Here is a 21,319-nt window from a genome sequence, read left to right on the forward strand (position 1 = left end):
TCATTTAATGATTTTATTTTTTGTTGAGTTTTTTTGAATTATCTTTTGTACTAGTACTTGAGAGAAGCTATGGTTGGTTTGGGTTAATATGGCTGGTTATTTACTCTTTATGTAGATTTTGTTTCAATTCTTATTTATTGTGATTTGGTATATAATTTTATATTATGTTTTCATATATTAATGTAATTAAATACTAAATAATGCAGGGATATGGTCGTAAATGATGATATTTTAACGTTCTTCACGATCTCTGTCATCACGATTCTTCTTTGGGTTTCTCTTTTCATGGAAATCTTTAGTTTGTCTGATAGCTTCTGCGCTTGCTCTGTCAACATGAACATGTAATGTGTCCAAGACAGCTTTAGGCGGAGCTGGATCCTTAGGTAACTTTTTGCCTAAGACACTTTCAATTCTTAAGTACATTTCCAAATCATATTGAGTGATTAAGGAAATTGATTTACCAGACTTTCCAGCACGCGCAGTTCTACCCACTCTATGAATGTAAGCCTTTGAGTCAGTTGGGATATCGTAATTTATGACAATATCCACAGATGGTATATCTAAACCTCTTGCAGCAACATCAGTTGCGATTAAAATGTTAGCTTTACCTGACTTAAACTTATTTAACGATCCCAATCTTTGAGCTTGAGTTAATTGTCCATGTAATGGGACTGCCGAAAAGCCCAATATTCTTGCCAACAAGGCAGTTCTCTGTGAATGTGCACAAGTTCTTGTAAAAATGATTATTGATTTGCCGAGATATTCATTTAACAAATGAATCAAATATGTATTCTTGTAACCATCACTCACCAACATCATGGATTGAACTAAGTTATCAGCAGTCTGGTATTTATTAGAAACGGCAACTCTTACGGGATTATGTAAAGAAGCTCTTTGCAATTTGGCAATTTTGTTGGTCATTGTTGCTGAGAACAAGTAAGTTGTTCTCTGGGTTGGAATAATTTTCAAGATCTTGTCAAGAGCTGGCCCGAAATCCATATCTAATAATCTATCTGCTTCGTCCATTACCAAGTATTTCAAATTCTTTAAAGAGAACCCTTTCGTGTGTTCCAAGTGATCCATGATTCTACCAGGTGTTGCAACCAAGATATGCGGTTTACGCATTAAGTCCCTTGCTTGATCCATCATGTCCATACCACCAACTATACAAACGGCACGCAATCCCATTGAAGATCCCAACGCATCAAACGTTTCTTTGATTTGATACGCTAATTCTCTAGTAGGTGCTAATACTAACCCGAAATATGCTGATTGTGCTTCCCATAATGCCTGTAAAATCGGAATTGCAAATGCTGCAGTCTTACCTGAACCTGTTTGTGCAAGTCCAATAATATCCTTGCCTTCGAGTGCATGTGGAATGGCCTCGGACTGAATGGGTGTTGGTTTAGTGAACTTCATTTGTTCAATAGCTTCCAACAACTCTGGAATCAATTTTAATTCGCTGAATGACTTAAATTTCAATTCTGCTGTTGGATCAACGATAGTTTCAGCATCGTCAGCTACATTTTCTTCTTTAGCAGGCTCTTCTTCCTTCTGCTGCTTTAACGCATTTTTCTTAATTTTATCAGCTAATGCTCTAGCATCAAGTTTCTTACTATGACTCTTAGCCTTCTTTTTGACTATCCCATCCACTTTAACAGACATTATCACTTATTGCTGAACCGTTATTTCTTACTAAGATAAGATTCTTTTTTTTTTTTGATATATATATATTTTTTTTTGGTAATAAAAATTCTGCACACAAAATATTATTGTAAGAGATGAGGTACTATATATATAAAATTTTCATTAGATATATAGTAATTCAAACAGTCAGATTGATTAAAATAGCTAAATAGGAGTATGGCAAAGAGAAGACAAAAGACCAGAACCCATAAGAAGGTTTCTGAGGAAGAATTAGCCAAGATACCTAGGTCTATGGTTATTAGATTGGGATCATCATTGAGAAATCATTCTTTAAGTCAGTTAGTTAAGGATTTCAGAAATGTCATGCAACCACATACGGCCATTAATTTAAGGGAGAGAAAATCAAATAAGTTGAAGGATTTCATTGTCATGGCTGGGCCTTTAGGTGTTTCAGACTTATTTGTTTTCAACCAGTCTGAAGAAACAGGAAGTATATCATTGAGAATTGGAAAAATGCCTAGGGGACCAACATTGCAGTTCAGAATTAACAACTATTCATTGATTAAGGATGTGAGTAGAATATTGAAACATCCAAAGTCCGTAGGAAAGGATTCGCCAGAATTCTTGAGCCCACCATTGCTTGTTTTAAATGGGTTTCTGAATAAGTTGAATGAAGTTGAAAACCACGAGAAATTATTAATTACAGTATTTCAGAACATGTTTCCCCCAATTCAACCACAACTGACGAAAGTATCGTCCATCAAAAGAGTTTTGATGATAAACAAGAACCCAGAAACAGAGGAAATAGAATTAAGACATTATGCTATAGACACAAAATTAGTTGACGGAAGTCGTAATGTTAAGAAATTACTTAACTCTCATCATAATTTAAAGAAGTCTTTACCTAACTTATCAGCAAACAATGATGTGTCTGATTTGTTGTTGGATCCATATTCCGTTGGTGGCATAACTTCGGATTCCGAAGTAGAAGACGATGCAATTGTAGAAATTAAAAATAACGAAGAAGCAAACGTTCTTAAAAAGAAAACGGCTGCTGATCCTAAAGATACTGATAGTCCTCAAACTCGTAAGAGGGCTATCAAGCTTACAGAACTTGGTCCTCGTATAAATATGACATTAATGAAGATTGAAGAGAATTTAACTGGATCATCAAAGACACTTTACCACGCCAAGATCAGTAAGTCTGAAGTCGAACAGAAGGCATTAAATAAAAAGCATGAATTGAGATTAAAAGAGAAGGCCGAAAGAAGAGCTAAACAACAAGCTAATGTTGAAGCGAAGGAAGAAAAAAAGAAGGCTAAGAAGGAAAGAAGAAAAGCTAGACAAAACGGTGAAGAAGGTGAAGAAGGAAAAGACGAACCTATGTCCGACAGTGATAGCGAAAGCGATGCACCAGAGATCAAAGCAGAAGATTACGAAAATGACAGCGATTTATATAGTGACGTTGAGTAATTATGATAAAATTATATACATTCTATTTAGATATTTCTTCAATATCTTCAATTAATTTTTTTATTTCTCTTTGTAGATTTATTATCTTTATGGATATATCCAAACAGTTACCAAAAAAAGCTTGCGATTGTTTAAGCTGATATGGAACTAAACCACCAAATTGAGAAATGGGATCTTTCAATTTTGAGTTTTGGGATTCTATGTCATCTATGTTATCGAATTCCTTTTCTTTCTCAACTTTTTTGGTTTTTCTATTCTTCAATGTTGATTCTACATCTGTTTCTTTCTTTTCATTGGTTTCTTTTGCTTGTCCACTTATATCTTTTGCTTGTTCACTCTTATCTTTTTGTGCTTTCAATAAGTCTACTAATTCAAACTTATCTTTAACTTGTATTTGTTTGCAAGCCCCATATGGCCTTAAATCGAAAGAGTCAGGCCCAAATTTCTTGCTTAAGGACCCATTATTGTAATTAGCTCTACTCAAATGAAGAAACCCATTTATGTAGTTTAATCTATTTTCATTAGTTAATTTCTCATAGGCGTCAATTAGTTCAAGTAATCTAATAGTTTTATCATCTATAGGCGACAAAGATGTCTCAGACTTTGATATTAATTTATAGTCCTCATCAACAGAGTCTTCTTGCTTTACTGATATGTCTTCAAATATCGATGTAATCTTATCAATTGAATTCGACATTTAGTTAATAAAAACCTAGCGAAGATCAGATTACTGTTTCGCAGAAATAACTTTTCCTAATCTAATATATCAACTTTTTAATCTACTGAAAAATAAATACTTAGCTAATGCCTATATATTTCTTTCAATCTAAGGAATTCATCTTTCGGCAAGATGCTATTAAACCCAAATTCTTCATTAATTGTCTTACTATGAATAAGCTTTACCTCTTCTTCAGATCTTTCCTTCGATTGCATGAGATTCCCATACGTAAAAATACTGTTGATGAGTTCTTCTTCTCCAAATGTTTTATTCTTATAGACAGTAGGCTGGCAGTATACAATCTGTGCTAGATCATGGAGTATGTTTGCGGTCAATCCCCATACATCATTAATTTTTAGATCTGTATCTGAATCACGTCTTGTACCAAGACGCCCCCAAGTAGATAAATCTCTCTTGGGCATAGCCTTAGCTTTCTCTTGCATAGAAGGGTTTATTTCATCGTCTTCTTCTGAGGACATAGACGTGTCATTAATTTCACGTAACCAACTTATCTCATTGTCGTTCGCATACGGAAAGGTATAAGAGCGTAAATTCCATGGTATGCCGCCCCAGTCAATCTTGAAAAACTGTCTCTTAATACACTCCTTAGAAGGTGATTTTGTCGAGGGATATAAAAAGTCTTTCAATGGGCACGAGAATATACTTGAGCTTTCGTCCGGATTCAAGTTCAACTTCAAATTCCCAAAAAGTTCCTGCTCTTGCTCGTGCTGACCCGATAAGTTCATAAATCCCACACAAGGCTTGACTGCCAGGAATGTTCTTGATAGGTAGCATGGGAGTAGATTTAAGTGATCAATCGTGAATCCATAGTGTTTCATGAGTTTGTCATTGTTAGCTTCCAACCCGATTTCTTCTTCCATTTCTCTTCTGGATACCTGCCATTCAGTCTCAAGTCCACTATCAGCCTTTCCACCTGGCAATGAAATATGACCCGGAAAGCTTCTTAGTTTAGAAGACCTTTTCGTCAAGATCACTCGTAATTCGCCCATATTACCCAAAAAGAGCAATACAAAGACTGCTGATCTTCTGGCAACGGGAACTTTGTGCCAAATTGAATGCAGTGGGCTCAGATAGTTAGCAGCCTGATACGTCCTGACGTTTATTAAGAACAACTCTTCGGAGGTGATAGGCATTATGGAAAACACTTAAAAAGTATGGGGTTATTCTAGTGGAAGAACGAATAGACCCCTGTATACAAAAATCAAAACGTCACTCGCAATCAAGCGAGCAAGATTTACGCTATACGAGATCTACAGGATTAAAATGATTAATAGTAAATAATAACTTATTAAATTCCTCTATAAAATATAAAAAATCAAGCATTCTAATATACAAGCGATTTCAAGAGAATTCTCTAATCTCTTTCTAAGATGACTGGGAATTGATTGACATCGGCATTTTCATAAATGATTCTGTAGGTAGCTTCGAATAATGGGAATTCAGCACTCAAGTTGTAGTTAGTTAACAATTCGTGGACTTCCTTAGCAGTTAAGATACCTTGAGAAGATTGACCCTTTAAGACAATCTTTTCAGCTTCCCAAGCATCGACATTGTTTTCGATCATGTATCTGGCGACCTTAACATTTCTACCACCGGAACAGGTAGTGATTAAATCAGCAACACCGGCAGATTCTTCAGTGAAAGTGGTAGATTCTGGAGCTGGACCTTTGACACCGAATTTTTGGTAGTAAGAAGCAAAGTGGATGATTTCTCTGATACCAATTCTCATGATAGCGGCCTTAGCGTTGTCACCCCAGCCGGCACCGATAACGAAACCAACAGCACATGCAACGACATTCTTTAAAGCACCAGCAAAAGAAGCACCGATGATATCATTGATAACTCTGACGTGGAAGTAGGTTCTGTGGAATAATTTCTTTAAGATGTATTCGTCGATATCCTTACCCTTACCTCTGAAGTCTTCAGGGATGTTGTAGGCAATGGTAGTTTCAGACCATCTTTCTCTGGCAACTTCGTTAGCGATGTTGGCACCAGATAAGACACCACAGTGGACACCTAAGGTGTCGTTGATGGATTGCGATAACAACTTACAACCTTCTGGACCGACTTCCAAACCCTTTAAACAAGAGATGGCTCTGGCAGTGGACTTAACATGGCCAACTAATTGCTTACACACTCTTGGTAAGAATTGATGTGGAATGTTGAAAATTAATAAATCAGCACCCTTGACGGTGTCAACAACGTCTGGGTTTGCAACCAAGTTTTCCGGCAACTTGACTTCTGGTAAATATTTAACGTTTTCATGTTTGGTGTTAATGATTTCAGTCAACTTTTGTCCGTCAACTTCTTCTTCAAAAACCCACATGTTGACTTGTTTTTCGAACACTTCTGACTTTTCAGCTGTGTTTTCAGCAACGATCTTTGCGACAGCAGTACCCCAGTTACCAGATCCAATGATGGCAACTCTGAATGGCTTTTCGATATTGTATGGTGTAGTACTCATTTTTGTTTGTATTAGTATGTTTCTAAAGTAATTACTGATAGAAGAATTCGTGTTTAATTACGGCCAAGTCCACCCTATTTATACCTGAAAAATATAATTTTGATCAATTAATCCGAATGTCTAATGATGTCATCATGAAGTCACCTACTAAGTACTGTTGGACCGACCGGAAATGCCCTCGCATCTCACAGAAATACTTTTTTTCTGCTTACTTGTTCTACGGTCTTCTCGCATTTCTACTAGTGAAGCCCAACAATCGTACTATAATACGTTGCTACATACACTAGTCATCAGCTTCTACCGGAAGTGACTTTCTGCGACTCATTCCGTTTCTTTTTACATTTCTCTTGGGTTATGTCATCGAATTTATTTTAGGACTTAGTTATAACAGTAGGGGGGAAGTCGTTACGAAGCCCTGAGTTATCGATCTTGAAAAGAAATTTATTTTTGATTGTAATTTTCGGAGTGTAAACGGCGTACTGTACGCCGGAGTTTGGTCTAGAGGGGGAGTCTGAGTCAATGGCAGCAGAGTGGGAGTGTACTGATACGGAAGACCAATCTGTAGAGAAATTGAGCAATAGGTGATTAGAGTCGAAGGGCGACTATTCGTAATTTGATAATTTTGTTTAATGTAGATCAATCATATACAATCAACGAATAAGCATGTGTAATTAGAGAAGAATACAGTCGTATATTCGAAATGTCTTACGATAGATAATTTCTACGCAAATAAGTGATCATTAATCATTTCTTCAATATGTTCTTAGCCTTATTGTTAAGAGTGATCAGGGTATAGTTCAAGATTCCTGTCCAAAATTGGAAACCTTTTCAGGTGAAGAACGTAATATGGAGAGTCGAGCTTGCGACCCTGCACTTTCCTTGAAGATCAGTCGCTATTCCAATTTACTATCAAAACATAATTTGATGGCCGAATGGTCTAGACACACTTCGAACCTGGGGGATAACTTATAGAATATATATAACACAAAGATATCATGAAAAGGTTACTGAATTTAGGGCCTTGTGCCAAATTTCTTCAATTTCAGCATTTTGTGTTGCATTTCCCAGCCGTGTTGATATAACAGGTTCCATAATTTTATCAAGGTAGGTAAAACTTCTATCATTTTTATCAATATTTCTTGATGTTAATACATTATACAATGAATTTAATCCATCTCTTGCTAGAATTTTTGTCGTATCAAGGTAGCAACCATATGAACCATTAAGGAAATCTCGGATGTCTTGTAGTACCTTCCATAATTTTCTAGCCATATTGTCTGAAATATCAGCAAAATTACTAACAATATAAAATAAAAGTACAGTGGAAGTACCTTCTAAATAAGTACTTATGAAAACTATGGGTTGAGTTAACCTAACCTTATTATTTAGTTTTATAATGAAGTCTGATAATTCAATTGCAACATCAACACAATTTTTTGATCCTGCTTCGATTTTATTTCTTAAAGAATCAGGAATTTGAGTACCATTGTTGTCAAGATAAGCACTGAAAATTAAAAATGGACGGAATAAGATTAATTTAATATAAAGATAATAGATTCTAATCCAAAACCATTCGATGATTCTTTCCTTTCTTAAATTTTTTACATCATCGGTGACATCAGTTTGAATTATTTGCATGTCACTACTACTTAAATATACGTCATCAATTTCATACGAAAATTGTTCAATAATACCGACCATAGTTAAAAGGTCATTTTTGGAATTATATAATTCATCGTCAATCTTCAGTAATAAGGATGCAAAACAGATTCTTACTCTCAGATGTTCAACAGTCATTTTAAATTCTTTCAGTTCCCCATATCCATCATACTTAAAATCTTCTTCTTTAACTAATGGTGCTCCCACATTGTCACTTATCCCATTCGGCCTACCCACAGAAAAGCTCCAATATTTATTAAATTGCCAAACAGCAGCCCATACTCGTTTATGATGACTGCTTCCGAATGAATTAGACAGGACCTTAACCACATTATTTTTATGAAGCCCAATTGCTAACAGAATTCTCATTGCAAATCCAATGTAAGTATATGAAAGTGCCGTATCTCCTAAAGAACAAGCACATAAACACATAAGAAGTATAATTCTTACCGAATCAAATGATACTTTGGAAAAAATCGTCGGTACTGTCTGGAAAGCTAAATTATAGAAAGCTTTCGCTACGGGGAATGCATTTGGGCTACTTTCTTCATTATCAAAATATGATGTTGCTGCTCCGGCAGACAAGACCAAATAAAGAAGTGCTCTATCTTCTGGTGAAGCGTGTGGATTCATCCAGGTTTTTGATGCTAATGTGAATAATTCAGTTGCATTGAATACCGGTATTGGAATTGCCCAGGTTTCTAGATATGCAACTAATAATTTATTCATTGATTCAGTACTAAAATTTTCTAATGATAAATCAAAAGACCACGAATACTCCAATATTGTAGGCTTGATCCCAAATCTTTCTAATCCTTGTACTTTGCCCTGCTCTTCATATTCAGAATTCAGGAGTGGCCGTAACAAGTTATTTAGCTGATTTACAAACGAAAAATTACTCGTCGATCCAAAATATTCAGATATATTATTTTGACCACTAATTGGCAAATCAGGGAATTCTATGGTTTCCTTATTTACTATAGGTGACCTTGATTGTTAGTATATACCTTTATCTTCTTGTATAATTGTAGTCTTAGTACGTACTTAATTCCTCTCGATTGTGCTCTAGCAATCGATTTCTTTGTTGCTCGATACTGAGATCTGACAAAACATCTAGACCCAAACCTAGCACATTCTTGACAGACTGGTCCACCACTACATTTTATCTTCCTCTTCCTACAATTTTCACAGGCTAGTGATGTTCTTTTTCTCATCAGTCCCATACCTTACTCTTTTTCTTAATTCAAAATAACAATGATATTCCTTTTCAGTAAAAACAAATATATAAATTAGAATTATCTAACAATACCATTCATTATATCTAAAGGGCTATCGGAATTTTAGAATTTAAAAGTCAGAATTGAATTAGATAATTACGAATATTTTTTTCCTTATCTCTAATCCGTATTTAATATAATATCGCGTTTGGTATCTTACTTACTTTCTGATCTTTTATCAATGAACACCGCACTGAACACTGAGAATTGACTACCCAACTAAGATATTTTAATAGCTTACAATGTCATTTAAGGTGGATCAAAATTAATCGCTGATCCCTTTAAGTGTCAATTTCTCTAAATTTGTAGTGTCGTCATAGGTGGACGTAAGTTGTTGTCTGTCTAAAGCTAAATATTTTTCACACATCATTAAACTTAATTTCTTAAGTCCGCTGAAGCGATAGTAAAGCGTTCACCTAGGGTCAGAACCTGGTGGTGCCACTGCTTGACCTCGCGGTGTAAACAATTAATTTTCCAACAAGGATATAATTAATTTCCCATTCGAAGAATATATATATATAAAGGTACTCAAAAACCTGTTCCTCTCATTATTTGCTAAACTACGTTATCTGGCAATGTTCGTTAATATCAGCAGGTGACATATAATTTTAGTTCTGTGGAGAAAATCGAGTTGACTATAATGCCAAATTCAAAGTTGGGGTAATATCGAAAAGTAGTAATAAATTTATATATTCCTATAAAACTGGTGTAGTTGTTTTTTATTTTAAGCAATTTATAGTTTAGTACGATATTATTACAATCTCTAACATGTACACATCTAGTCCGATATTTAGGTACATATAGCAATATTAATAACTTTAACCTGGGCCATCATGGAACCGGCAAATTTCTGAAGATGCAAGTTCAATTTTAAAGAACAGGTGATATCATTCAACAGAGGTGTGATATCAACTGACTACATTGAATGTCACAAATAAAAGTCAACATATTATAATCATAAACATTTATACATTATTAAACTACACATCTCATACTTTTGTAATATGAGTTACTTCAGCTTCTTCAACACTGGCGTCAGAAAACTGAGAGCTTCCTGAATCAAGATCATCAGGTTTGTCTGATTTACCAAGGAAATGTTTAGCAATAACAAGAATTGAAGCTTTTCCTTGCCACAATGGGAAAATTATGATATACCCGGCTGCAAGTAAAAGCCATATTAACATTATAATGATTAATGCAGTGAATGAACTCTTAGTTAAATCTTTTTTTATCCCATATAGAGAAACAGGAACAATAATATAAGCTCCAAGAAGAACAAAAGCATTACTTAACAAACTTAACCAAGAATGTCTTGTTAAAGTTTTCTTAACTTTATTACTAATTGCAACAGCTTCTTTACTCTCTTCATCAATATCATCACCGAGAATAAAATTCCCATTTAACGATTCCATAGAAAATGATTCTTTATCCGGCTTAATGAGTGAAATCAAAATAATATAAATAGCTGAGCTTGCCAATGAAGTTATATTGCCAATAAATGTAGCTTCAGTCGTCATTAATGAATCTTTAGTAATAATACCAGCGAAATGATAAGTTGAACCGATCCAACATCCAATACCTGTTAAAGTACCTAATGGACAACCTATAACTAAAGATAATTTGGTCATCTTGGGCCAAAATAATGTAAAACAAACAGCACTAACTTCAGGAGTTAATATAATCCCAAGGAAACTGAGCAACCAACCAGTGGTAACACCAATATAATTAAATAAAGTCGATAATGCCCCCATTGCAATTCCAAATCCAATAACTGACATATGAGCAACATTGACTAACTGATTTCCAGAGGCATCACGCTTAATATAAGTTCTATAAATATCATACGTTGTTACTGAAGAAAACGCAATTAACTCAGCTGATGTAGCTGATGTAACAGACATAAATAACATAACCAACCCAGCAGCAGCACCGCTTTTACCAAAAATTGCAGCCATACCATAAATAACAGGTAATCCACTATTAGCTTCTTCTATACTTAAAGCATTTGGATATGTAATAGAAGCTGGATTCGTTAACAAAGCTCTACATGCTAGACCAGTTGACAGCCCAAGAGCAAATGGAATAATCCACCAACAAATGCCACCCATCAAATAACCGAAAAATACACTAGAAGGCTCCGACGCAATAGCTCTTTGAGAATAGCCTGGATCCCCAAAAACAGAACTAAGGCCACCAATTGCGACTGACCAAGTAAGAAAGTACATTGATTTATCATGAAAAGAAAGGTAACTTTGGCCAGTTGCCGAAGGGAAGATTTCTTGAACTTCAACTAAAAGATCGTACATCTTACTTGGTGACCCAATAAGCGGTGAAGAGCAATAAATGGTATAACAAGTAGATAACAAAATCCCATAAATAATAACTGTATGGGTCCAATCAGATATGAAAGTAGCTTTTAATCCACCCATTGTAGTATAGACAATTACATTAAGTGGCAATAGGAAACTTGCTGCAACAACATGCATACCTGTAGTGGCAGCAAAAGCTTGAGAACCACCTAAAAGCAATAAGGCAGATATCAAAATATTTGTTGCTATACAGTAAAAAAGAAACACACAATGTCCCAATTTCCCAAATCTAATATAAAAGCATTCTGAAATAGTATGAGCTGATGGTGCATTCCTTTTTAATTGAATAGCTAAAAATAAAAATAATGTGATTTGAAGCGTCCCCCCAATGCCGTACAAAAATCCACCGCTGATACCATGATCATAACTCCATTGACCAGATGTAAGAAGCGTGGCTGGCCAAGTCCAAGCTGAAACAGTGCTTGAGGCAATTAAACCTGATTTGACACTTCTTGAAGCAGTTGAAAACCGTTCTGAAGTTTGTACTTGCCCCAAATACAGAGTACTAACCTTTGTAATAACCACCATCAACAAAGCAAATGCAGCTCCAAGCCCTAAAGCAAAACCATAACCATAACCTTGACTAAGAATTGTATCCATTTTCTTCTATTCTTTAGATGAGTCTTCTATGTAATTTTCTCCTAGGGTGTTATTCCCAGATCCAATTATATAGTTACTCTGCTCATTTTATATTAGAGTAAGACTAGATTTTGACTGATAAGGACATATGATAAGCTGTTATCTGATGATGACAATTATGTAGTAGTGAATCCTTAAACAGTAGAGCCTGTAATGGAATTTATTCCGAGATCCGAATCCCGAGATCCATATTCTACTGATAAACTTGGAAAGTAGATACAGTATCTAAACATGTCTGCTTATCAGTAAAGAAGTATAATATATATATATATATATATTGAAACAGACAGATATGATGGTATGCACGCAATTAGATCAGACAGACGGATCAAAAAAAAAAAAATAGAAAGTAAGAAGTATGACTGTTAAAAGTTGGGAAGATATAGTTGAAGCTAAAAGAAATGTTGTTAAAGCTTCAATTCCATCAGATTGGATTAATGATTCAATCAAAGAGGATATGATTCAAGCAAAGTATATTAATACTTATGAATATTTAGATTCAATTCTTCCTCAAGCTGAAGTTGATATTACAAGTTTAACTATGTTGCAACTTCAATGCAAAATTAGGAAGGGCGAATTAAAAGCTTTGACTGTGGCAAAGGCTTACTGTCATAGAGCCGCAATGGCCCAACAGATTTTAAATTGTTGCAGTGAAATCTTCTTCGATAAGGCTTTTGAACAAGCTAAAGAGCTTGATAATTATTTTGAAAAAAAAGGTTGCGTGGTTGGTCCATTACATGGGATTCCAATTTCACTTAAAGATCAAGTTGATCTTCCTGGCATTGATAGTGCCATTGGGTATGTTGCGTTATTGAATAAACCAAAAACTGAAATTAGTTTATTAGCTGAATACTTGCAAAAGGCTGGTGCTGTATTTTATGTTAAAACTACTGTACCAATGGCAATGCTATCACCTGAAACTGTCTCTAATGTTCATGGGTACACTTTGAATGCTTCTAATTATAAATTAACAAGTGGTGGTTCATCAGGTGGTGAAGGTGCGCTTATTGGAGCTGGAGCATCTCCAATGGGGTTTGGAACTGATATTGGAGGAAGTATTCGTATTCCATCTGCTTTTCAAGGTCTCCATGCTTTAAAACCTTCTACTGGTAGAATTTCTTATTTGAGAGTTACTAATTCTTATAATTCACAAGAAACAATGCCTTCTGCAATTGGACCAATGGCAAGAAGTTTAGCAGATGTAGAATATATTACAAAACTCATTATTGAATGGAAACTCTGGGAGTTTGATCCAAAAGTTGTACCTATTCCTTATAATGATTATTCAAGATTAAAGCAGGAAAGATTGTCATTTGGAATATGGTTATTTGATGGTCAAATAAAGCCTCACCCACCTCTTCAAAGGGCTTTAAAACAAGTTATTGAATCTTTAAAGGCTCAGGGCCATGAAGTTATTGATATAAATATACCAAATAGTAAATATCTCGAAACAGCAACTGAAATATTTACTGCAGATCAGGGTTTAGAAGTTTTAGAGATGTGTAAAAAGTCAGGGGAACCTATTGTTAAACAAGTCAACGATATGATTGTATTAGATCTGCAGAAGCCTGCATTAAATGTAAATGAATGGTGGGATTTATGTAGAAAACATTATGAAGGAAAACAAGATTTTGCTAAACTTTGGAATGAAACTGCAAATAGAACTAAATCTGGTAAACCAATTGATGGTTTAATTTGTCCCGTATGGCCATCATGTGCCTATTTACCTGATAGTTTGAATACATTGAATTATAGTTGCCCTTTTAATTTTGTTGATTATCCTAGTGTTGTATTGCCAGTAACTAAGGCTGACAAAAAGCTTGATCCTGTTCAATCCGATTACATTCCTAGCAATGATATCGACGAGATATTTCATAAGTATTATGATGCTGAATTATACGATACAATGCCGGTTTGCCTCCAGGTAGTTGGTAGACAATTACAAGAAGAGAAGACTCTAGTAGTTGCGTCGGTTGTTGAATCTTGCTTGAAAGCATATATCACTTGTTAAGGTAAATACGAATACCTGTATTATATATGTAAAAGATATTTAAGTATTATTTTTTACTTAACTCTTTTTACCTTTTTCTTATATCAGGGAGTCCATAGACAAGTATATTCTTTAGGTGTGATCACAAGCCTATTTAATCTTTCTTTTAATTGAGACAGTAGAATTCCTAAGTAGTCAGTCATATCCATGTCATCAACTACGGATCAGCCCTTTCATTGACAATGTCCATTCAAAAGCTATCCCATAAGACATTATTGATCTTAACCTTTCTTATATGCAAATTAAGTATAGGGTGAGCTGTGAATCTCTAAAGGAGTTAAATTCTTAGGCCAACGTCGGCAAACTGTTATGCTTGGAGCGAACTCAGTACTACAGCCAGTTATTACAAGCCATTCTAAGAATTTACAGAGTTGAACGAAAGACAATGATCCAAACGACGTTTTGATTAAAGCATTAGCCTTGATTATAAAGACGGTAGAATTTGTAAATTGTGGTGTCTACATTTATTTCATGGGATCATGTTCAGAAAAAGATGAATCTCGAATTCAACTAAGTTGAGAATATTTTCTTGGGATGAATGCTTAGGCTGTTGCTATAACGAATTTTTCTTCTTACGAATTCCTTTCCTCCTCAATGATTACCGCATTGATTCTTGGCCAGCCTGATATATGACAATGTAACACAATTGGTGGAGAATACCACTGTATAAACTGAAATGAACTGAAGTTTGCATTTGCTTCACAAGACGCTTGGACATATTGGTCAAAGAGGGCAAATCGGCACCGTTGCGGTACAATTACGGAACAACTAAGTCCGAGAAGGAAAAAATCGGAAATCGCATGCTCGTGTGATGTCATCGTGACGATATCTGGACACCGGTTCGAGTCTGTCAGACGTCTGTGAGACAAGTGCAGAGGTGGTATGGGACTTGTAGGCAATACTAATTGGGTGCAAACAGGAACTAGAATTCCGGCCAAATGAGAAGACGCGAGTGGCGAAATTATAGCAGGGGTTATGGGAGGCGTCGTAGGAGGAGCAGTAGAGGCAACAGGAGGGAGTGAGAATGAACAGAAAATAATATATCTGCTGTGGAAGAATAATCGGTGATAAGAAACAAGAGGAAGGAACAATAGTAAATTATAGATGGAAAGAATAATAGATCAATAGCGGTATGTATAGCGGAATGGGTCAATCCGAGAATGTGAACCATTACAATAACCATTTTGTACGGAAAGAGCGAATGGACGAGGGTTAGACGAAAGTGTTCTACATGTATGGTCTACGTGGTAATTATGTAGTTTCCGCGAAAATATATTGTCTATGTAAAGCATATTAATTGAAATCGTCATCGTGCTTGTAGTCGTCGTATACTTCTTGCCATTCGTCCGGCATTATATTTGGACGAGTTTGGGATTGTGGAGCCCTTCGAGGACCACCCGTCACCGGGAAGGGTGCGTCCTCTGTCATATCAAGCCAATCATCTTCTTCCATCCAATCAGAAGCCTTGACCTGGTTCCCACTCACGATCTGTGCAGCCTGGAATGGACTCACGTCTCCTTCAACTGAACCCTTCTTGATATGTGCCAATGGGTCGGGCAAATGCAGTGTAAGAGTATCCTGGGTAGGTTTGTCATCTCGTGACATAGGAATATAATTTGTGTTTTCCTGATTTAACAATGGTGCTGGGGTCGGTGATTGGGACGCAACGAGATCAGGGTTATCCCTTATATCTTCACCGGATTCTTTGCTCACCAACTTATCTCCTTCTGCAGATAACTCGACTGATCTGTTCGAAATTGAGCTCATTAGCTTCAAGAAATTCGAATTCTTGAATTTTGCATTCGTTTCGCTGTTCTCGCCTTTAAGCATCGACTCCTGGACCTGTTGCGCTGTCCTCGCAAACTGTTCCTTGTCGATCTCATTTGAATCCATTTGCACTTCTGCTGTTTGTTCGTTACCCATCTGCTCTTGCTGTAATTCTCTCTCTAACTGGTCAAACTGTGCATCAAAAATTTGGTTCTCTTCTTCCAACTTATGTATCTCTTTATGTTCGGACATATTTCCTCTGGTCTGATATAATGAATTTGATAAGTTGGTTCTCATGTTCATCTGGAACCCTCCCATTTGATGCTGAGGCTGATAAGCTACATTATTCTGCAATGGCTGTTGCGATGACTGGTGTTGTTTCATAAATTGTTGATGCCAGTCATTCTGTACATTACCATTCTGTATTTTCCCACTCTGGTGCCTTGGCTGTTGATTTATACTCATATTTGAAAAATCTTGTACCCATCCTTGTTGAGGTTGATGCTGACTATATTGAGGCTGGTTATGTTGACGATGATGCTGATGAAATTGCTGACGAACTGGCTCAGACTGGTACTGATCAAATATCTGTCCGTTACTAAACTGCTGGAAGTCCTGATTTAATCTTTGGTCCACTATTGGTTGGTTTCTGAATCCATTTCCCTGTTGAGGCTGGTTTCTAATTATCTCATTTTGTAAGGTATTGTCCCTTTGAGTATGTTTGGACAAATTCTGTAATGCGTTGGATGGTCCACAGCTGGCCATATCCATGTCTAATGATCTTATATATATTCTATTTGTAATGAAAATGGCTTCTGGTGATGAAAACGTTGACTATATATATATATATTATAACCTCGGGTATTTTTATCAAAGTCATTCTCCCCTCTTTTCTTTTATCAGGGGTTTTGTGTAACTCTTCACTCTAGTGTGGTTTCTGATCTGAACTACTAGTCTAGCCGGCAATAGACCGATAAAATACTAGGAAGGGTCTGATAGTATGTCATTAATTGTCATAAGTGTCGATAAAAGATATAGTTAAACTACTTTAAAGCTTTATATAATTGTCATTTTCGAATAATTCATCGTAGGCCTCGCCAAGAAACTCATGAAGGTTGGACGTTTGCATTGATCTGCCGTATTTAGCAAAGGCTTTGGAAGCTGCAAGTCTCACTGTAGATGAGGCTGCAAAGCAGGCTAACAAATTCAGGTCTTCAGGCGATAACTTTTCTTTTTTAGTTGTCGCATCCCATAAACCGTTATTGTAGTTGTTAGACCAGTTCACAAACGTAGCAATGGCTCCAGTTAGAGTGTCACCTTGACCCCCAACTCGTCTATTTGATCCCTTAAGTTCATTGATGAGATATTGGTCGTCGCAAACCATTATTTCCTTGAAGTTTTTTTGGATAACAGTGACATTTCCTAGTTTTTGCGACAACTGGGTCGCAGACTCAATAAGGTTGGAAACGTCAGTCTCGCCAATGGAAAACTTGATGTTCAACTTTTTGGCAAGCCTGTCAAATTCTACCACATTGGGGGTTATGATTGCCTTGGTGTAATTTTTCACAAGTAGTGGGTTGATCGATAGCAAATACAACGCATCGGCATCCAAGATCATGGGCTTGTTCATCACCTTGAGTTGCTCTATGATCTTTACAAGTGTCTTCAACATCAACGGATCTCTGCCGAACCCCGGCCCAATCACAACTATATCAATTCTTTCCAACAACCGCACGATCTTCGGCAATATTATGTCCTCAATAATCCCATCTAATTGGCGTTGGTCCTTCACCACCACATCCTCCACCGTCAACTTGAGCAATTCCTCCACCTCACTCTTCGACAAATGTTCCTTCATCTCCGGGCTCTGGAGCTCGTACAAATACGGGTGCACCATCAAATCTGGCGAGTACAGCTTCAACACCGGCGATGCCATCTTCTCGCAAATAACATGACTTAAGTCCGCTCCTAGCAATGCAGACGAGTGACTAGCGAAGAAGGGTGCTCCAGTATAATCTTCACTGCCCCCAATAACTGCTATCTTACCAGATTGTCCCTTGTGGAAATTGGGTGCCAAAGGCTGGATAATTGTCCGGCATAATTGTAGCAATTCTTTCTGAGTCTTATTTTTCAACATACTTGGCTATTTTCTTCTATCAAACGACTCAAGTACAATATATCAACGTTCAGTTATTACTTTTGATCCGATCTATACACTTTATTCTAGTATCAAACTGGAAAATCCTTGCTATTACCTGGTCTTAAGTGGTCAGTTCGGATTATGTAAATAGTCCACATATTACGTAATATAAGCAATTTAGGCCCGAGCAAATAGTATATAAGTCCATTCGAAGAAATATGATTCCGAATTGTATTATAATTATTTTTGGATAATTGCTTTAATTATTATCAATTCTTGTTAGTAATCAATTAAAACAAATAATCAATAAAATATGTCGTTTACTCGTCAATTAAGTAAGAATTTAACTAGTTTTAAGGTGTTAGCACCATTTGCTGCTACAGTAGGAAGTATCGGATTAGCATACCAATTTTCCACTACTTCTATTATGAATGAATCCGGAAAAACCTTCACTGGTAATGACGAATGGGTTGACTTGAAGTTGGCTAAAAGCTGGGATACTACCCACAATACCAAGCATTTCGTTTTCGAATTGTCCAACAAGGATGATGTGTCAGGATTGATTAATGCATCGTGTTTATTGACCAAATTTGTTACACCAAAGGGTAACAATGTTATCAGACCATACACACCAATTTCAGATGTTGATAGTAAGGGTACAATTGAATTTGTCATTAAGAAATACGATGGAGGTAAGATGTCTAACCACATCCACGACTTGAAGCCTAACGACACATTATCATTTAAGGGACCAGTTGTCAAGTGGAAGTGGGAACCAAACCAATACAAGTCGATTGCTTTGATCGGTGGTGGTACCGGTATCACCCCATTGTACCAATTGTTGCACGAAATTACCAAGAACCCTGAAGACAAGACCAAGGTTAACTTATTCTACGGTAACCTCACTGAAAAGGATATTTTGATTAAGAAAGAATTAGACACCATTGCTGAACAACACAAGGACCAAGTTAAGATTGTTTACTTCCTCGACAAGGCTCCTGAAGGCTGGAAGGGTGAAACTGGTTACATTTCCAAGGACTTCTTGAAATCTAGTTTACCAGGTCCAGGTAAGGACAACAAGGTTTTCGTTTGTGGTCCACCAGGTTTGTACAAGGCTATTTCAGGTCCTAAGAATTCTCCAACTGACCAAGGTGAAGTTGAAGGTGCTTTAGCTGACTTAGGTTACACCAAGGAAAATGTTTTCAAGTTCTAGAGTAGTTAGAAATAGAGAAGTAGAAATTTGATATATAGTATTATATTAAAAGTTATGGATATGTCCATGCAATAATGTTGTAACTACCCTACTCTGAATATGATTTTTTATTTTCGCTTTATTTATCTGACAAAAAAATGCTAGAGATTAGACAATTTATGTACACATTGTACCATGAAATCGACGAGGACTCTAAAAATTGCGGTCGAAGGGTGCTGCCATGGTGAGTTGGACAAAATATATCAGGCCATACCTGATAACGTTGATCTATTACTCATATGTGGTGATTTTCAAGCAATTAGAAATATGGTAGACTTACAAACCATTTCTGTTCCAGAGAAATATAAGAAATTGGGTGATTTTCATGAATACTACTCGGGGGCAAAGCGTGCTCCCGTGTTAACAATATTCATTGGCGGTAACCATGAGAGTTCTTCTTATTTAAAGGAATTGAAATATGGTGGATGGGTTGCTCCTAATATATATTACCTTGGTGAATTTGGGTGTGTTTGGTTCAGGGGTCTACAAATTGGCGGACTTAGTGGTATTTATAATCGAAGATCATTCTATGACTCTATTAGAGCCGACAATAAGGATGAAAGGTTACCATACAATCCACATACTATTCGTTCTATATATCAAGTGAAAGCCAAAAATTATTTAAAGATGTATTTGATGGATCAGCAGAAATTAGATATTGTATTAAGTCACGATTGGCCTCAGCATATTGAGAAGAAAGGAAATATGAGAAAGTTGCTTAAAGACAAACCCTTTTTCAAAGCTGATATCAATAATGGCACGTTAGGCAGTCCATTGAATAATGTTTTGCTAGATCATTTAAAACCTAGATATTGGTTTGCATCACATCTCCATGTAAGATTCCAAGCTTTGGTAAAACACAATGTAAAAAGAGGTAACAATCATGACGCCGATTCTGCGCCGAAGAAGAGCAAATACAATGACGATGAAGTAAAGAATGATGCTCAAAATGATGAAAAGATTGAACTAGAAATGGATGAAGGTATGGACAGTAATAAGCTAGAATTAAATATGGATGCAATGGAAAATAATGAAGAAATAAAGCTTGATATGGATGACTTTGATAAGAAGCTGAATACTGACAAAATTGAATTGACAATGGATGATTTCGAAATTGCACCTACTACCCCTAGCCAATTACCTTTAAAAGTAGATAATGAAGTACTTGAAACGCATTTTCTTGCCCTTGATAAATGTTTACCTAGAAGAAAGTTTCTTGAGATTATAGATGTGGAAATCCCCAAGGAAAATACCGGCCATCCTTCTTATAGGCAAGATACCAATCACACCTCGGATTCAAAAGTAGAACCACCGCTGCTTTATTACGATAATAGATCCATTGCAATAAACAAAGTGATCGAAAGATTCATTAACGGTAACTTAAGGGTATGGAACTCAATTCAACAAGAGGATTTCTACAATTTTGTACTAAAGCAATTTGATTTGTATTCTGAACTAGAGGATGAAATCAAGTTTGAATTAACTAAATTAAACAATTTGCCCGATGATTCCTTCCAAATAGATTCAAATTCGTTCAAAATCATTGCCCCTACTAGCAATGAAGAAGATATTCCATTGAAGTATTGGGAAAACAATCAAACTACAGAATATTGCTCAAAATTCCAAGTACCTTATAATAAACTATAGATGATTTAGATTCCACGATTGTCATTCAATAATTTTGAGAGTCATTGAAGGAGTGTGGTGGTAATCAATCCTTATTTAAATTTAATAATGCATAACTTAATATATAAAAATAAAAGATAAAACCCTACTTTGAAAATAGTCTGTTAGATTTGTAAAGTAGGTTTAAAAATGTAACAAAAATACTTATCAACTTTAC

The 21,319-nt window shown here is 36.0% G+C and overlaps 12 protein-coding genes across 12 annotated transcripts; 4 read left to right on the top strand and 8 right to left on the bottom strand.

Annotated features, from left to right (window-relative positions):
- Positions 1 to 231: 231 nt before the first annotated feature.
- Positions 232 to 1,665, bottom strand: AC631_03810 (RNA-dependent ATPase; the record flags this gene model as incomplete). The annotated part of the gene is made up of 1 exon (XM_015612639.1): positions 232 to 1,665. One exon carries the CDS (start codon positions 1,663 to 1,665, stop codon positions 232 to 234), a length of 1,434 nt encoding a protein of 477 aa, XP_015466534.1.
- Positions 1,666 to 1,863: 198 nt separating this feature from the next.
- On the top strand, positions 1,864 to 3,120 carry SSF1 (rRNA-binding ribosome biosynthesis protein; the record flags this gene model as incomplete). The annotated part of the gene is made up of 1 exon (XM_015612640.1): positions 1,864 to 3,120. One exon carries the CDS (start codon positions 1,864 to 1,866, stop codon positions 3,118 to 3,120), a length of 1,257 nt encoding a protein of 418 aa, XP_015466535.1.
- A 22-nt stretch (positions 3,121 to 3,142) lies between these two features.
- Positions 3,143 to 3,817, bottom strand: VMA22 (Vma22p; the record flags this gene model as incomplete). Its single annotated transcript, XM_015612641.1, has 1 exon — positions 3,143 to 3,817. The coding sequence occupies one exon, from the start codon at positions 3,815 to 3,817 to the stop codon at positions 3,143 to 3,145; it is 675 nt and encodes a 224-aa protein (XP_015466536.1).
- A 104-nt stretch (positions 3,818 to 3,921) lies between these two features.
- Positions 3,922 to 4,992, bottom strand: PCD1 (8-oxo-dGTP diphosphatase; the record flags this gene model as incomplete). The annotated part of the gene is made up of 1 exon (XM_015612642.1): positions 3,922 to 4,992. One exon carries the CDS (start codon positions 4,990 to 4,992, stop codon positions 3,922 to 3,924), a length of 1,071 nt encoding a protein of 356 aa, XP_015466537.1.
- Positions 4,993 to 5,213: 221 nt separating this feature from the next.
- GPD2 (Gpd2p) lies at positions 5,214 to 6,323 on the bottom strand (the record flags this gene model as incomplete). Its single annotated transcript, XM_015612643.1, has 1 exon — positions 5,214 to 6,323. One exon carries the CDS (start codon positions 6,321 to 6,323, stop codon positions 5,214 to 5,216), a length of 1,110 nt encoding a protein of 369 aa, XP_015466538.1.
- A 993-nt stretch (positions 6,324 to 7,316) lies between these two features.
- Positions 7,317 to 9,205, bottom strand: AC631_03815 (uncharacterized protein; the record flags this gene model as incomplete). Its single annotated transcript, XM_015612644.1, has 2 exons — positions 7,317 to 8,970; positions 9,027 to 9,205. The coding sequence occupies 2 exons, from the start codon at positions 9,203 to 9,205 to the stop codon at positions 7,317 to 7,319; spliced, it is 1,833 nt and encodes a 610-aa protein (XP_015466539.1).
- Positions 9,206 to 10,248: 1,043 nt separating this feature from the next.
- AC631_03816 (sodium:solute symporter family protein) lies at positions 10,249 to 12,228 on the bottom strand (the record flags this gene model as incomplete). The annotated part of the gene is made up of 1 exon (XM_015612645.1): positions 10,249 to 12,228. One exon carries the CDS (start codon positions 12,226 to 12,228, stop codon positions 10,249 to 10,251), a length of 1,980 nt encoding a protein of 659 aa, XP_015466540.1.
- Positions 12,229 to 12,625: 397 nt separating this feature from the next.
- On the top strand, positions 12,626 to 14,278 carry AC631_03817 (uncharacterized protein; the record flags this gene model as incomplete). The annotated part of the gene is made up of 1 exon (XM_015612646.1): positions 12,626 to 14,278. One exon carries the CDS (start codon positions 12,626 to 12,628, stop codon positions 14,276 to 14,278), a length of 1,653 nt encoding a protein of 550 aa, XP_015466541.1.
- A 1,332-nt stretch (positions 14,279 to 15,610) lies between these two features.
- AC631_03818 (uncharacterized protein) lies at positions 15,611 to 16,855 on the bottom strand (the record flags this gene model as incomplete). The annotated part of the gene is made up of 1 exon (XM_015612647.1): positions 15,611 to 16,855. One exon carries the CDS (start codon positions 16,853 to 16,855, stop codon positions 15,611 to 15,613), a length of 1,245 nt encoding a protein of 414 aa, XP_015466542.1.
- Positions 16,856 to 17,132: 277 nt separating this feature from the next.
- AC631_03819 (NADHX dehydratase) lies at positions 17,133 to 18,221 on the bottom strand (the record flags this gene model as incomplete). The annotated part of the gene is made up of 1 exon (XM_015612648.1): positions 17,133 to 18,221. One exon carries the CDS (start codon positions 18,219 to 18,221, stop codon positions 17,133 to 17,135), a length of 1,089 nt encoding a protein of 362 aa, XP_015466543.1.
- A 316-nt stretch (positions 18,222 to 18,537) lies between these two features.
- On the top strand, positions 18,538 to 19,437 carry MCR1 (cytochrome-b5 reductase; the record flags this gene model as incomplete). Its single annotated transcript, XM_015612649.1, has 1 exon — positions 18,538 to 19,437. The coding sequence occupies one exon, from the start codon at positions 18,538 to 18,540 to the stop codon at positions 19,435 to 19,437; it is 900 nt and encodes a 299-aa protein (XP_015466544.1).
- A 306-nt stretch (positions 19,438 to 19,743) lies between these two features.
- On the top strand, positions 19,744 to 21,123 carry DBR1 (RNA lariat debranching enzyme; the record flags this gene model as incomplete). Its single annotated transcript, XM_015612650.1, has 1 exon — positions 19,744 to 21,123. One exon carries the CDS (start codon positions 19,744 to 19,746, stop codon positions 21,121 to 21,123), a length of 1,380 nt encoding a protein of 459 aa, XP_015466545.1.
- Positions 21,124 to 21,319: the final 196 nt, after the last annotated feature.

This window comes from Debaryomyces fabryi (genome assembly GCF_001447935.2).
Source record: "Debaryomyces fabryi strain CBS 789 chromosome Unknown contig00088, whole genome shotgun sequence".
NCBI lineage: Eukaryota > Fungi > Ascomycota > Pichiomycetes > Serinales > Debaryomycetaceae > Debaryomyces > Debaryomyces fabryi.